This window comes from Umbelopsis ramanniana, assembly GCF_025399195.1.
Source record: "Umbelopsis ramanniana AG unplaced genomic scaffold K450scaffold_7, whole genome shotgun sequence".
In the NCBI taxonomy this organism is placed as follows: Eukaryota; Fungi; Mucoromycota; class Umbelopsidomycetes; order Umbelopsidales; family Umbelopsidaceae; genus Umbelopsis; species Umbelopsis ramanniana.
Window position 1 is genome coordinate 409,686 of NW_026252093.1, and position 11,938 is coordinate 421,623.

The 11,938-nt window shown below is 42.4% G+C and overlaps 5 protein-coding genes across 5 annotated transcripts; 3 read left to right on the forward strand and 2 right to left on the reverse strand.

The window, feature by feature from the left end:
* Positions 1–384: 384 nt before the first annotated feature.
* K450DRAFT_225776 (uncharacterized protein) lies at positions 385–2,829 on the forward strand. The gene is made up of 9 exons (XM_051586445.1): positions 385–644; positions 710–1,017; positions 1,092–1,191; positions 1,259–1,546; positions 1,610–1,797; positions 1,866–1,939; positions 2,005–2,122; positions 2,194–2,262; positions 2,331–2,829. Exons 1-9 carry the CDS (start codon positions 457–459, stop codon positions 2,627–2,629), a joined length of 1,632 nt encoding a protein of 543 aa, XP_051447992.1. The 5' UTR covers positions 385–456; the 3' UTR covers positions 2,630–2,829.
* A 1,165-nt stretch (positions 2,830–3,994) lies between these two features.
* On the forward strand, positions 3,995–6,553 carry K450DRAFT_225791 (uncharacterized protein). Its single transcript, XM_051586446.1, has 3 exons — positions 3,995–4,815; positions 4,884–4,978; positions 5,052–6,553. Exons 1-3 carry the CDS (start codon positions 4,071–4,073, stop codon positions 6,276–6,278), a joined length of 2,067 nt encoding a protein of 688 aa, XP_051447993.1. The 5' UTR covers positions 3,995–4,070; the 3' UTR covers positions 6,279–6,553.
* K450DRAFT_225796 (uncharacterized protein) lies at positions 6,433–7,837 on the reverse strand. The gene is made up of 2 exons (XM_051586447.1): positions 6,842–7,837; positions 6,433–6,760 (listed from the first exon to the last, which is right to left on the reverse strand). Exons 1-2 carry the CDS (start codon positions 7,590–7,592, stop codon positions 6,588–6,590), a joined length of 924 nt encoding a protein of 307 aa, XP_051447994.1. The 5' UTR covers positions 7,593–7,837; the 3' UTR covers positions 6,433–6,587.
* Positions 7,838–8,156: 319 nt separating this feature from the next.
* K450DRAFT_225800 (uncharacterized protein) lies at positions 8,157–9,347 on the forward strand. The gene is made up of 6 exons (XM_051586448.1): positions 8,157–8,319; positions 8,398–8,479; positions 8,552–8,627; positions 8,701–8,871; positions 8,952–9,032; positions 9,099–9,347. Exons 1-6 carry the CDS (start codon positions 8,262–8,264, stop codon positions 9,252–9,254), a joined length of 624 nt encoding a protein of 207 aa, XP_051447995.1. The 5' UTR covers positions 8,157–8,261; the 3' UTR covers positions 9,255–9,347.
* Positions 9,348–9,439: 92 nt separating this feature from the next.
* On the reverse strand, positions 9,440–10,760 carry K450DRAFT_170377 (uncharacterized protein; the record flags this gene model as incomplete). Its single annotated transcript, XM_051584111.1, has 5 exons — positions 9,440–9,673; positions 9,748–10,064; positions 10,143–10,366; positions 10,484–10,559; positions 10,649–10,760. The coding sequence occupies 5 exons, from the start codon at positions 10,758–10,760 to the stop codon at positions 9,440–9,442; spliced, it is 963 nt and encodes a 320-aa protein (XP_051447996.1).
* Between the last annotated feature and the right edge of the window lie 1,178 nt (positions 10,761–11,938).

Sequence of the window (11,938 nt, forward strand, 5' to 3'; positions counted from 1 at the left end):
CTCTCGGTATAAGCTCGCATAAGGTAACGTACTACTTTTGAGGGCAATAGATGATTCTACTGCCATTCCCTATCATTTTTCTAGTATTGCCAGAATGGAGATAGCAACCAGTGCTGCTTGATATAGTAAACATGTACATGTCATGCTCAACAATAAACTTTGCATTTTGAGTTATAGTCTTCTATATGACTGATACTGAAAACTTTATACCAAAGGGTTCGTTCGGTACATTCATTTCAGTATTCATTTAAAGATATAATGAAAGCGCCTTATTCCAAATCTACCAAATAGTGCCATGAGCTCTAATGAACCCATAATCAAATACTGGTTATCGTGTTTATTCTACTTCAAAAAATCGGCTTTTATAGCTTAATGTGTCACGTGCTCCGAGTAAACTGTGCTTTCGATATGGCCATGTCAAACGCAGCTTTTAAACTTACGCCCTGACCTTGCTTCATGCCTTCGCAAGTGCCTCAATCTTTAAAGGTAGGCGATCGCATTCAAGTCGATCAAGATGTCGCCACCGTACGATATATCGGACCCGTCGACAATACCGATGGCGACTGGTTAGGTGTGGAATGGGACGATGTCTCCAGGGGCAAACATAGTGGTGAAAAGGACGGTAAATCCTACTTTACCTGCAGGTACCTAGTTGCATCTGGAAGAATAGAGTACCGTTAAAGCTCTGTATTGAAATTGAATGCCGCAGATACCCGGGGTCAGGATCATTTCTTCGTTACAACGCTAAGCGCGTTCACATCGGAACAACTTTACCGATTGCCCTAAAAGAAAAATATCTTCCTTCGAATCCCAACGCACTCCAAGATGAATATGATCCAGAAAAAGATAAAGGACATGTGCAGTTTGGAGGAAACAAAAGCATTACCGTGGAGACTGTTGGGTTTGAGAAGATAGAGCGGAAACAAGGCAATCTGAAAAATCTTGGAGTGGCTGGATTGAAATCTATGCAGATTTCCAGTGCAGGATCTGTACAAGAGATAGCCAATACATGTCCCAGTGAGTTAATATTGTCTCAGATCTGGATACATAAAGTGATACGGAAGGACTCATTATCCTGAATGCTTGCGCAGATTTGACAGATTTGGATTTGTCAAATAACTTGATCGCCACCTGGGACACTGTTTTGAATATATTAGCACAGTTGCCCCGACTTCGAATCCTCTGGTTGAAGTATGTTCAATAATGGTATTGAATAATTAAGCTGAGGGGAACCATGCTGATGATGATTTCTATTCAGTGACATGCGACTGATAATGCCTCTCGGCATCAACCTCAAGCCGTATTCACCGTTCGAGTCGCTGAGGATATTGTCACTAAGGAATACTCATATTTCCTGCCAAGATATTCGCGCTTTGTCACCTTTATTGGTCAATCTTGCAGAATTATCAGTGGGTTGTAACAAATGGACGGATGTTGATATAGTATCTAAGGAACAACCGTGTTTTCAAAACTTGAAATTGATCCACTTGGAAAGTAATGAAATCGATAGTTGGGAAAAAGTTGAGATACTTGAAAATCTACCAAGGTAAGCAATCTACTGTGTGTATTTTGTATTTTTACCCGTTGCCAACTGACGATGCCACACTAGCTTGGAGCAAATTAATTTAACCGCCAACCGTATTACCTCCATTGCACCTTGCAAAGCAAATGGCTTCAAAAAATTACAATACCTTCATCTCAACGAAAATATGATATCAGAAATACAAAGTATTGATGCGCTGGACACATATAGTGCTTTGGATCATGTTCGATGTAAAGACAATCCGGTTTTTAAAGGTATGGGATGCATATTTGCGGGCGCCTATGTCAAATACAACATGCTAACTACTGTATAAAATGGGTAGATATGGATGCATACCAAGCGAACGTGCAACTCGTAGGACGAATCGCTTCAATAAACAGGGCGAATGGCAATACGGTAGGTCCCGCATCACTCACTAGCTCAAATTGCCCACTTCCATACTGACACGTCATGTGTAAAAGATTCTGCCAAAGGACAGAGCGGACATGGAGAGATATTATTTGAAACTCTGCACCAAAGATGCCGCTTCGGAGGAAGAAATAGTCAAATTGCATCCTCGATATCTGCAACTATGTGACAGTAAGAACACTAAGGTGACTGTGGGATGGCGTAAAAGAACTAACGGATAACAATTATTTTAACACTTGTAGAGCACGGAAAGCCTATTGCGGATAAGCCAGACGCGAACGCTTCATCTGCTTTGAAGAATAGATTATTGAGTAAGTTTCATTTTACAACGTGGATATGTACTGAGAGCGGGGCTGACTTTCTGTTGGTGTGGCGGTAGACATAAGGCTGTGCCAGAGAAGTGGGAGCACGCAGCCACTGGAAAGCGTACATACTGCGTCAGACCTGCCCCAGATCATAAAGTCAGCCGACAAAAGAATTTTGGGGACTATGACCATAAGGTCACTGCAGAACATTGTACAAAAATTATTCCAAATCCATGTGTCGGACCAGCGCCTGTATTTGGTTCAACTAGACAAACAAGCAGCAGGTGCTGTCACAGTGCAAGAGATCACGGATGGGCTTAAAGAACTGAAATATTATAATATTGAAAATGGAGATGAAATCACCATCTTATAAACCGGAGACAAATAACAATAAAGCTTCTAGATGCTTTAATCAGGCCGCAGGACTGTGCAGAGGGTCTTGCATCTCCCAATATGGTCAAGGCTAACATTATCCCATTTGTAAGGTATAGGCTGTTATAGAACATCCAGCTGCGCCAAGATGATGGCATGAGCAGAAAGTACAAAGGCTTATTAAGTAAGGAGGGTTCTAGACAAAATACAAATGTCCGATACGTGCGCACACAATATTAAGTATGGGCAATAGTTTTTAATAATGATTTTGTAAATCCGAATATATTACAGAAAAGTTAGGGGAATGAAACGATATGACAAGGATGGAAGAAGACATTTACAAGGAAAAAGGACAGGATATGGGATCCATCACGAGAACCACTTGCCAAATTTTTTAAACTGTTTGGCAATGTGGCCATTTTGGTGCAGATCTGATTCTGATAGGTGTGGGCTGTTAATCTCATGAGTGCTTTGCAGAGAACAGCTTAACGGTGAACTCAGTGTGACCAAGGTGGGAAATACGGCTGTACCATTGTACTGTTGGGCAGGCTCGTATGGTTCATCCTCACTATCTGTGTCTTCCATACTATCATCGGATGGAATAACGACTACCATGTCTTGAAAACTCACCTTGCGTCGATTGCAAGGTTTATCACATGGAGTGTCTTCTCTGTCGCATTTTATCGTCGTATTCAACAGCGTGTTCTCTTGAACAGGATCTGCTGGCTTAAGACGTCTCTGTGATGGTAGTTTACAACTTCTTACAGGTGAGAGGCAAGACTGTCGTGGTAGTGGTCTACAGTGGGAACCAATATTGGCGAAGATGAGGTAATGAGTCTCAAGTAAGGAATATTTAAAATGAAGACATTGAGTAAAATGAATCACTTACATGTGGTCTCGCGGGGTATCGGGAATGATCCTTTTCTTAAAGCCATATTTCTCGCAAGTGCTTTTGTCATCATTCAAGGCGGTTGTGACGAAATTGTCACCTTGTTTTCTTGATTGCTGTTTGGCAATGAAAGCTTCGGATTGTCTGTGAGCAAAAGCTCGATCCTGTTGATATTTATGTTCCAGTAGTTTTGGGTGGTGCAATACTCTTTTGTTGCCATATAATGACTGAATATTGATAGGTTGCTGGTGCAGAGTTGTCATATTCAAAAGTTGGTCATGGAGGGGCTAAGGTAAAGAAAAATAATATGGAACACTGACGAAAATGATTTTCATCGAAAAACCGTGCTCCGAATCAGGTTTTAACATCCGATCGGCCAATCATTCCCTTTCGCCCAAGTGAGGAAAATGCGTGTGACAAGCCTTATTTTGCGAGCAGCTGAACAGAAAGTGAGCCAACATTTCCTTTTTCCTCTTCGTACGAGCAAAGCAGATAGATGCTCGAGCCCTCTCGGTCGTTTTCTGTCATTTCCCGTCCTTAACGAATTTGAATTATGTCCAGCAGCTCTACAAAACCGCTGGTATTAAGCGATGCTGACACTGATGCATTATTACAGGCTTTGGAGTGGCGATATGCTATTACTCCAGCTGGCGAGCTAGCTCCCAAACCAGCCATAAGTTATAACAAACTGCCACTATGTCACTTGGTCAAACGAGAGGACAGATTTGTGACTGAAATCACCACTCAGTCAAATTGGACGAGAAACTTGGTTCAAAATGATGTGCTTTGGAATAACCTCGATTTTGATGCGTATCGAACGCTAGCTCAGTGCAAGATGCTCTTTCCTCACATGACAAACGAAGCGCATACTCCACAACCTGGTTCGTCCGTTCGAAAAATCTTGAACTTGGTTCAATGCGAGGCAAAGGCTCATTTTTCACTCGTCCAAACCATGAAGATAGAACAGCCCCTGGAACAAAAATTACACTTGGCCATAGCGCCTTGGCCAGAAAATAAGGACTCGTGCTACGAGGCACTTGACAAAATATTTTGTGCTTATGGATTTTTAGTGCCTTCTAAGATTACATTAGGTGAATGCTCTATTGCTAGGCACAGTGAACGACCTTTTCACCACTTACTTATGCTTCTATTTCTTTTTTCAGGGAAGAAAAAAATTGTAAGCCAAGACTACATAGAAGAAGAAGGAAGATCCAAGTCAGCTTCAATGTTAGCCAAGGCACAAGCAAACAAAGAGCTTTCTCTCATGAATTCCGTCGAAGACTTGAAACGATCGCATGGTTGGTACTATTTAGGACAAAGTCCCCTCTGCCTTTCTTAAGCTGTCGCTCATATACCACCGTTATAGTCGTCTCCCAACCAGAAGATATATCTCGAAAGTCGTCGTATGACTTACTTTTGTACGACCAAAAGAACACGGAGACCCGTTTTGAGTTTTGGGATGTAAGTTGATGCTAGAGTGCTGCATTTCTTGTTGAGATATTCATTGTAATTATGTACTTCAAAAACTGTACAGATTATAAAGCGGTTGGAGTTACTGCCTATTTATGATCTATTACCATCCGAACTAGGACGCAAGGTCAAAGCAATTCTGAATGAACGATGGATCCCTATTCAGATTGGTGACGCGATACGATTGAAAAACGTAGCTACTTCAGCCTACCTTGCAGCGCGAGCTGATGGGCAAAGTGTTGAGCTTGGACTATGCGAACCAGCGTCAGACTCTAGCTTAAAACAATTTTCACAATGGCGACTACGACGACCAGATAGCGTCAAAGTCGTCAGCACTCAAGTGAAATACGGACACAATATATTTATTGAGGCTGTTTTCGGCCCTATAGATAGCGACATGTGCTTTATTCTATCACCTAGATTATCGGAAGAGGGCAATAAAGAGCAACACGACTTGACACTGACACAAAACAAGGACTGGAATGAATCATCTTCGTGGTTGATAGAATCCACTCTGCCTCTCTCTGAACCGGAAAGTCTGGATATGATGATATCTCAGGCGAAACCATTGATCAATGGAGATATCATTTGCATATCCCAAAATCGATTAGCGAGATATCTGTCATCCAAAAAGGCACCGGAAACCCTGGCGGACATTCCACCCACTGCACGTCGACGATCAAGTAGTTTTGGAAACGCCGCTACAGTCATGCAACGGTTTCGACGAATGTCCATAACGAGAAGTTCTTTTGCAACATCCAGTTCTGCAGTGGAATGGGGAAAATTGCAACTTCGAGAGTGCGGTATCGCCGCAACAGAAGACGCTGAGAAATGGTATATTTATGTCGATAAAGTCGATCATTTTGCAAAAATTTCTAGGGAACCGGTACTCGAAGCGAAAGGCCCAATAGAACCACCACCCAGGCAGTCTGGAACCCCGCGCTTCATCTCCACCTCAAAAGAGCTGCCTGTTCATCGGGCTAGTACTGAGCTCAGCTTTCAAGAACTTGGTGAAAATTTGCTGACCGACTCTGATATCATCACCACCACAACCACCGACGCATCTTCATTCGGCGTCTCTCAAATCACAACGGTATCTTTAAAGTCATTCAGATCAGCATCACTTCCTTCTCCTTCCATGTCAGCAGTCAGTTGGGACTTGCGTAACAACTATGATGGTCCTATATTCAAACTTCTAAAGGACAAGAAGCCATTTACCGATCGGGCCAAAGAGTTCTTCACAAAGGCCTCTTTAATATCACTCCGAGACATTGGCAGGAGATTCAAATAGAGAGATCCATGTATCCTTCCTTGTTATTTATTGCGTACTTATTAGACAAAAGGTGACATTTTGGAAAGTCGATCGTTCCTGTCGTCACCTTGATTTTGCTTTCCTTTCCTTTGCTTTGTTTTGGGCTTTTTTTTTTTGCAATTTTAAAAATGCAAGTTATTCTTAGACCGCAGAGGTATTTATATAAAAATCTTAATGAATGCTTTATTGTTGATGAGCCAGTCATCTCTTCAGCGGATGAATGCGTGTACAAAGAAAGAAAAAAACTTGAGTGCATGAAAAGTATGCAGTGATGAGATGTGCATGCATCTATCGTTTAAAGTGTGTGCGGTCTGATGATTTAACCTTCTTGGTACCTTTCAGCCAGCTGAAAACAGATTTTTGAGAGTCAGGTTTGGAGCCTGTTGAAACCACTGAAATCTGATCAGTGTCATAACTAACTTTAAAATCCTGATACATGTCAATGATGTAGTCCAGATCATCTAAAGTGAGGTGGGAAATGATGGATCAATATCTGATTTCTGAAACATGGTAAGGGATTGACATCATTTAATGAAATTTACCATTGTCTTGTACCGAGTTGTCTGGTTGGGCCACTATATTATATTCAGCAAGGGGTGATCTACGATGTGGCTTCTGAGCTGGTCTCTTCGCAGGAGGGGGGGACTTTAATGTAGGCACCGGGCCTTTTCGTGCAGATAGGTTAGGAGATGACTGTGATTTGACGATGGTTGGCAGCTTCTGAGCAGATGCATCCTGCAGATAAGCCAGAGGTTTATCGTCCTCTTCATCCTCCTCAGCCTTTTTCCGAGACTGAGCAAAAACCGAAGCAGGCGATGGAACCACACGAGGTTTGGGACGAGTACGGGAATACTCTTGGTATTGAGGTACGTCGCTTTGCAACATGGTGGCCTTGATATGTTTATCAATGGTCTTTGCTCGCTGCATTTGGCTCGTAGGGATATGTACAATGGGAGGGGCGGCGTTCCAGCCGTGGGCCATATGCTCTTGCTGCATATTGATTTGGTGTTGGGCGTAGACAATGTTGCTCATATATAATTGCATGTGTGCTTGCTGTTGCTGTATCATTTGCTGTTGTTGGGACTGTTGGTTCATCATCATGCGTTCCATTGTGAGTTGCTTATCCTTCGTACTCAGAGGCTCGGGTTTCCAGTTGGTGGGTGTGGCCAACGAATTGGTGGAACCTGATGAAACGGTCGAGCAAGAAGGTGATCTTGAGGGTCGTCCGCCTGAAGTCGGTCTGGGTGTTGCCTGTTGACTTCTAGTCTGCTCAGCAGCTTGCATAGTGGCCATGGTAGAAATGTAAAAAGTGGACAAAAGGAATGGGGAGAGTCAGGCCAGCTGAATCCGAGACAAAGGTATCTCAGCTATAAAGAATACGGATAAAAGGTGAGGAGCATAGCGTCTAGAACTCCTCTAATTTATTAGAATGCTTGAATTTTTTTTTTTTTCAAGGGGCGGCGCTCGAGTGCTCCGCTTTACTTCATTGCTTTTTCTTGGCTTGGCGGGTTCCGTGCTCACTTGTGTAACGGGTATTGGTTTATTTTGTGGGTAGAATGTCAGGTCTACAAAAGTCGATTCTGTGACAGGAGTGGAGTGCTGTTGTGACGTAGGTATATTTAAAGGATTGATGCGCGATGCAGAAAACCCTTCGGTTCACTTCGGACCACAATTCTTTCGGATCCGGATGCCTTTATTTGATTATGGTTGAAACAAACACTTACCATTTTGTTCTGTCGATACCGAATTAACACGCGCTAAGACATGCGTATGAGCGTTTTTTGATATGTACACACTATAAATTCTACGTAATTCTCTTTTTGCTTTTAAAAGTCTTGGTCGAACGTCACGTCCGTCGACACAAGGCCATTTTGTGCTTCGACACCACTCCTCCTGTTTTCAAACTTTTTTTCTAACTCAGCCCCACAATTCTCTCAAGTTGAACACATTTCGACATTCACCATGAATGCTAATCTAGTTCGCCAGCTACAAGATAGCGTGCTCGCAGCATGGTTTGAAGGTAAGAAAGATTACTGATGAAGTTATGAATAAAAAGGGGGCTATGTATAGGTGAATCCATTTACTAAACCTAAAACAGGATGGGTACCTGGCCAGGCAGTATCTGGTAACTTGATGAAGAAATGGTTTGGGAAGGACGAGGCATTTGACAATCGGCTACGGTATAATCAGAAGATCACTTTAAAAACTGCATTATGTGCTGTCACTAATTTTTTCTATCTGTTCCCATTCAGTGAGGACTTTGGAAAACCCATACAAGATATTTTGAATACTGGAAATCTCATTTCGGATTTCACAAAAACTCCAAACGTAAGCATTAAATACAAAGCTAGCAGTGTCCTATTCATGCCTGACATGGCTAACCTTCTTACATCTTTTTCAGGGAACTCTATCGCTTGTTCTGATGCTAGACCAATTTTCAAGAAATATATATCGCGATTCTCCAATTCCTTTCATCCTAGCAGACCCGCAAGCGAGGATTGTCGCTAGACACGCGTTTGAAAATGGTTATGAGGATAAGCTGCATCCCGTCCACCGAGCATGGCTTTATATGGTAAGGAGTTTCCGCTTGCTTCTTTGCGGTTAATTCCCATGATACCTCTCGCTATTAACACGATTTTGCAAACATACTAGCCATTAGAGCATTCGGAAGATAAGGTAGACCAAGCACTCTCTGTGATGAAATTCCAGCAACTGGCTGAAGAAAGCAATGACGTGAGTGCATGTCGAAAGTGGAGAGCGGCAGTGTTACCGTGACATTAACATGTGTTCCCCTATTAGACGTACAAGGAATTGTTCGAATCGTTTTCCAAGTATGCTCAGGATCATAAAGCCGTCATTGACAGATTCGGAAGATATCCCCATCGTAATAAGGTCGTTGATAGAAAAAGTACACCTGAGGAAGAAGAGTTTATGAAAGACCACAACGGCTGGTGATAATATTGTCATCTCTCGTTATTGGCGCTATATTCTGTCATTTAACATTTTGCCCTACGGCAAAATAAACTTTCCAGTGTGGACATTGGAATGAAAAAAGAGTATTGGCGTTTTTTTTTAGGGGTTATTTATTTTGTCATTTGGATTTTTGTCATAAATTTGCAAGCTGAAGCCTTGATGCATTATTACAACTCCAACAACAACTTGCCGACAGTCTTTCTGCTCTCAATGTCAGTATGAGCAGTCTTTGCATCCTCCAACTTGTAGGTCTTATAGATCTGGATGTTCAGCTTCTTGTCGGCCAAGAGCTGGAACAGCTCACCCCACCATTTATCTTTTTCTTCCTTAGTAGCGATATAAGCATACAATCTAGGTCTCATAAGCTTGATGCTCTTTTCTCCAAGAATAGCGATACTGATCTACAAAATGAAAGCTTTAACACAAATTCCGATGGTTGTTGACATGTACAGCGAAGAAAGCCCCTTTCACTTACTGGAGGAACAACACCCGATGCATTTCCAAAACTGATCAAAGTACCCAAACGACGAACGGACTTCAACGATGTTTCAAAAGTAGAAGCACCAACACCATCAAGGACAGCATGACAGCCCTGCCCGTTAGTGAGTTCCTGCACACGAGCGACAGTATCTTCGTGACTGTAGTTGATAATATGGTGGGCACCATTCTGCTTTGCAAGTTTTGCCTTTTCATCGTTGCTGACAGTACCAATGACAGTAGCTCCCAACAAGTTGGCCATCTGGCACAACAATAAACCGACTCCGCCAGCAGCAGCGTGTACTAGAACGTAGTCTACATTGTCGGAAATTGATACGATGAATAAGCAATGCATTCAATAAGGCTAGAGCCGTCATAAAACACACGTCTTACCTCCTTTCTTAACCGGATATCCATCTCTTACCATGGTCCAAGCAGTAAGACCTTGCAAAAGCAATGCTGATGCATCACTGTAAGAGACGTTGTCAGGGATTTTTCCAGCACTCAAGACTGGAACGGGAGTGAATTCAGCATAGGATTTACTGCCGGTGTAAGCAACGCGGTCACCGACTTTGAAGTCCGTCACGTCAGGGCCGACCTCGACGACTTCACCTGCACTGTAGATTGAAGTGATTAGCCATAGCGACTACAAGTTTACAGTCATACAGTAAAGGCCATGTAGACCTTATATAGGAGTCTGAAAAGGATTTGGATTGCTTTAGAGGTTGACTTACCCTTCGGCTCCGGGAATGAAGGGAGTAGGCATTGGATAGATGCCTTTGCGATGATAGGTATCGATATAGTTGACTCCTACAAATTAAATTAAAAGAAGTAGAGGATACCCTTGATATTAGAACGACGGTCAGACATGAAGAGCCAAACGTTCCCGAGACAATTACCAATTGCATGGTTCTTGACAAGAATTTGACCAGCTTCAGCCTTGGGCTTGGGAGAGTCCTTGAATTGCAAGGCCTCGGGACCACCGGTCTTATCGACTACAATTGCTTTCATGGAAGACATATTTCGAGTAAATTTGTGAAATGCAGGACGAGACTCTGACAATATGGCGCGAAACATGGGCGTACTGGTGCAAGTGGAATAAAGTTTCAATATTCCCTTTTGTGACTGCATTACCCCGTCGAAATTCGCCTCATGAATTTCTTTGAAAACGTGGGTGCTGAATGAAACGACATAGAGGCGTGGCAAGCGGTCGATATCACTCTTCTGATTACATTGCTGACGAAATCTCACTTCTGACTTTCTATGCAACGTACTTTGCCTCATCTTTCTCATCAAAATCTTGCGATGAAACTACTGCTGGCGTAAGCTTTGAATATAATGAAACATTATAGGTGGTCTCTTTTCAACAAGCATCGTATCGCTGAGCCAAAACCAGTTTGGACCTTCCACCACTCCGTACAATACAGAATTTAAATCTTGCGGCGTGTCTCTCAACAGCATGCATAGTGTTCATCTCTAATCTACTACCTTTCACGCAAATGAGAATAGTAATATTCACAGCATTGCTGGATGTTTTAACCCTTGATACACAAGAACGTCTTGATTTCTATCACTCCAAGTATATTCCAGGTATATCCGATTGGCTCCATATCTTTCCCCTCTTCAAGCACCGTTACTAGTACCTGATGGAGCAAGTTTTATCCTTAATCGTTTGGAGAATGAGTTCATACAGGGATGTTTGATGTTGATATACGCGCAAATTTATTGGAACATGCTTCAAGCTGTACGATAACCCCTTCCCACTACTCGGGCCCGGCTTAACGAGGACTATGCAGTAGACTTTCATTTTCAATTGACACATCATTTGGATGAGTCGTAGCAGGTATGAAGGTCGAAGTAACTCTGTGTGTCGAGAATTATCTGGCATCGGTTCCTAACAAACATCGGATGCTTCATTGGAATAAATGCGACAGTGAATCAACTATCTGATCCATATTTGCTATAGTAGCGTTGCTGAGATAACGCATTGATGCTGGAACCACTGGTAGTATGTAAGGTTGGTTTCGAAGAACGTTTTGTAGAATGATGGCTTCTAATATCAAGTCTGTCCATTTCGTAAACGATGTAATATTACTGCAAATAGAATGTTCAAAGTCATCATCTATTAGTTGGTACTTACCATGGATAGAAGATGGAGTGAAGCTCAGCCTGAGCACGTTCACAAATTA

Excerpts from the sequence above, each read along its gene's own strand:
- K450DRAFT_225800 (XM_051586448.1), top strand. The coding sequence starts at position 8,262 with ATGAATGCTAATCTAGTTCGCCAGCTACAAGATAGCGTGCTCGCAGCA. Across the intron at positions 8,628-8,700 it reads ATTTCACAAAAACTCCAAAC|GGAACTCTATCGCTTGTTCT; the intron begins GTAAGCATTAAA and ends CATCTTTTTCAG. Across the intron at positions 8,872-8,951 it reads ACCGAGCATGGCTTTATATG|CCATTAGAGCATTCGGAAGA; the intron begins GTAAGGAGTTTC and ends CAAACATACTAG.
- K450DRAFT_225791 (XM_051586446.1), top strand. The coding sequence starts at position 4,071 with ATGTCCAGCAGCTCTACAAAACCGCTGGTATTAAGCGATGCTGACACT. Across the intron at positions 4,816-4,883 it reads AGACTTGAAACGATCGCATG|TCGTCTCCCAACCAGAAGAT; the intron begins GTTGGTACTATT and ends CCACCGTTATAG. Across the intron at positions 4,979-5,051 it reads CCCGTTTTGAGTTTTGGGAT|ATTATAAAGCGGTTGGAGTT; the intron begins GTAAGTTGATGC and ends AAAACTGTACAG.
- K450DRAFT_225776 (XM_051586445.1), top strand. The coding sequence starts at position 457 with ATGCCTTCGCAAGTGCCTCAATCTTTAAAGGTAGGCGATCGCATTCAA. Across the intron at positions 645-709 it reads AAATCCTACTTTACCTGCAG|ATACCCGGGGTCAGGATCAT; the intron begins GTACCTAGTTGC and ends TGAATGCCGCAG. Across the intron at positions 1,940-2,004 it reads ACAGGGCGAATGGCAATACG|ATTCTGCCAAAGGACAGAGC; the intron begins GTAGGTCCCGCA and ends CATGTGTAAAAG.
- K450DRAFT_225796 (XM_051586447.1), bottom strand. The coding sequence starts at position 7,592 with ATGGCCACTATGCAAGCTGCTGAGCAGACTAGAAGTCAACAGGCAACA. Across the intron at positions 6,761-6,841 it reads CAACTCGGTACAAGACAATG|ATGATCTGGACTACATCATT; the intron begins GTAAATTTCATT and ends ACCTCACTTTAG.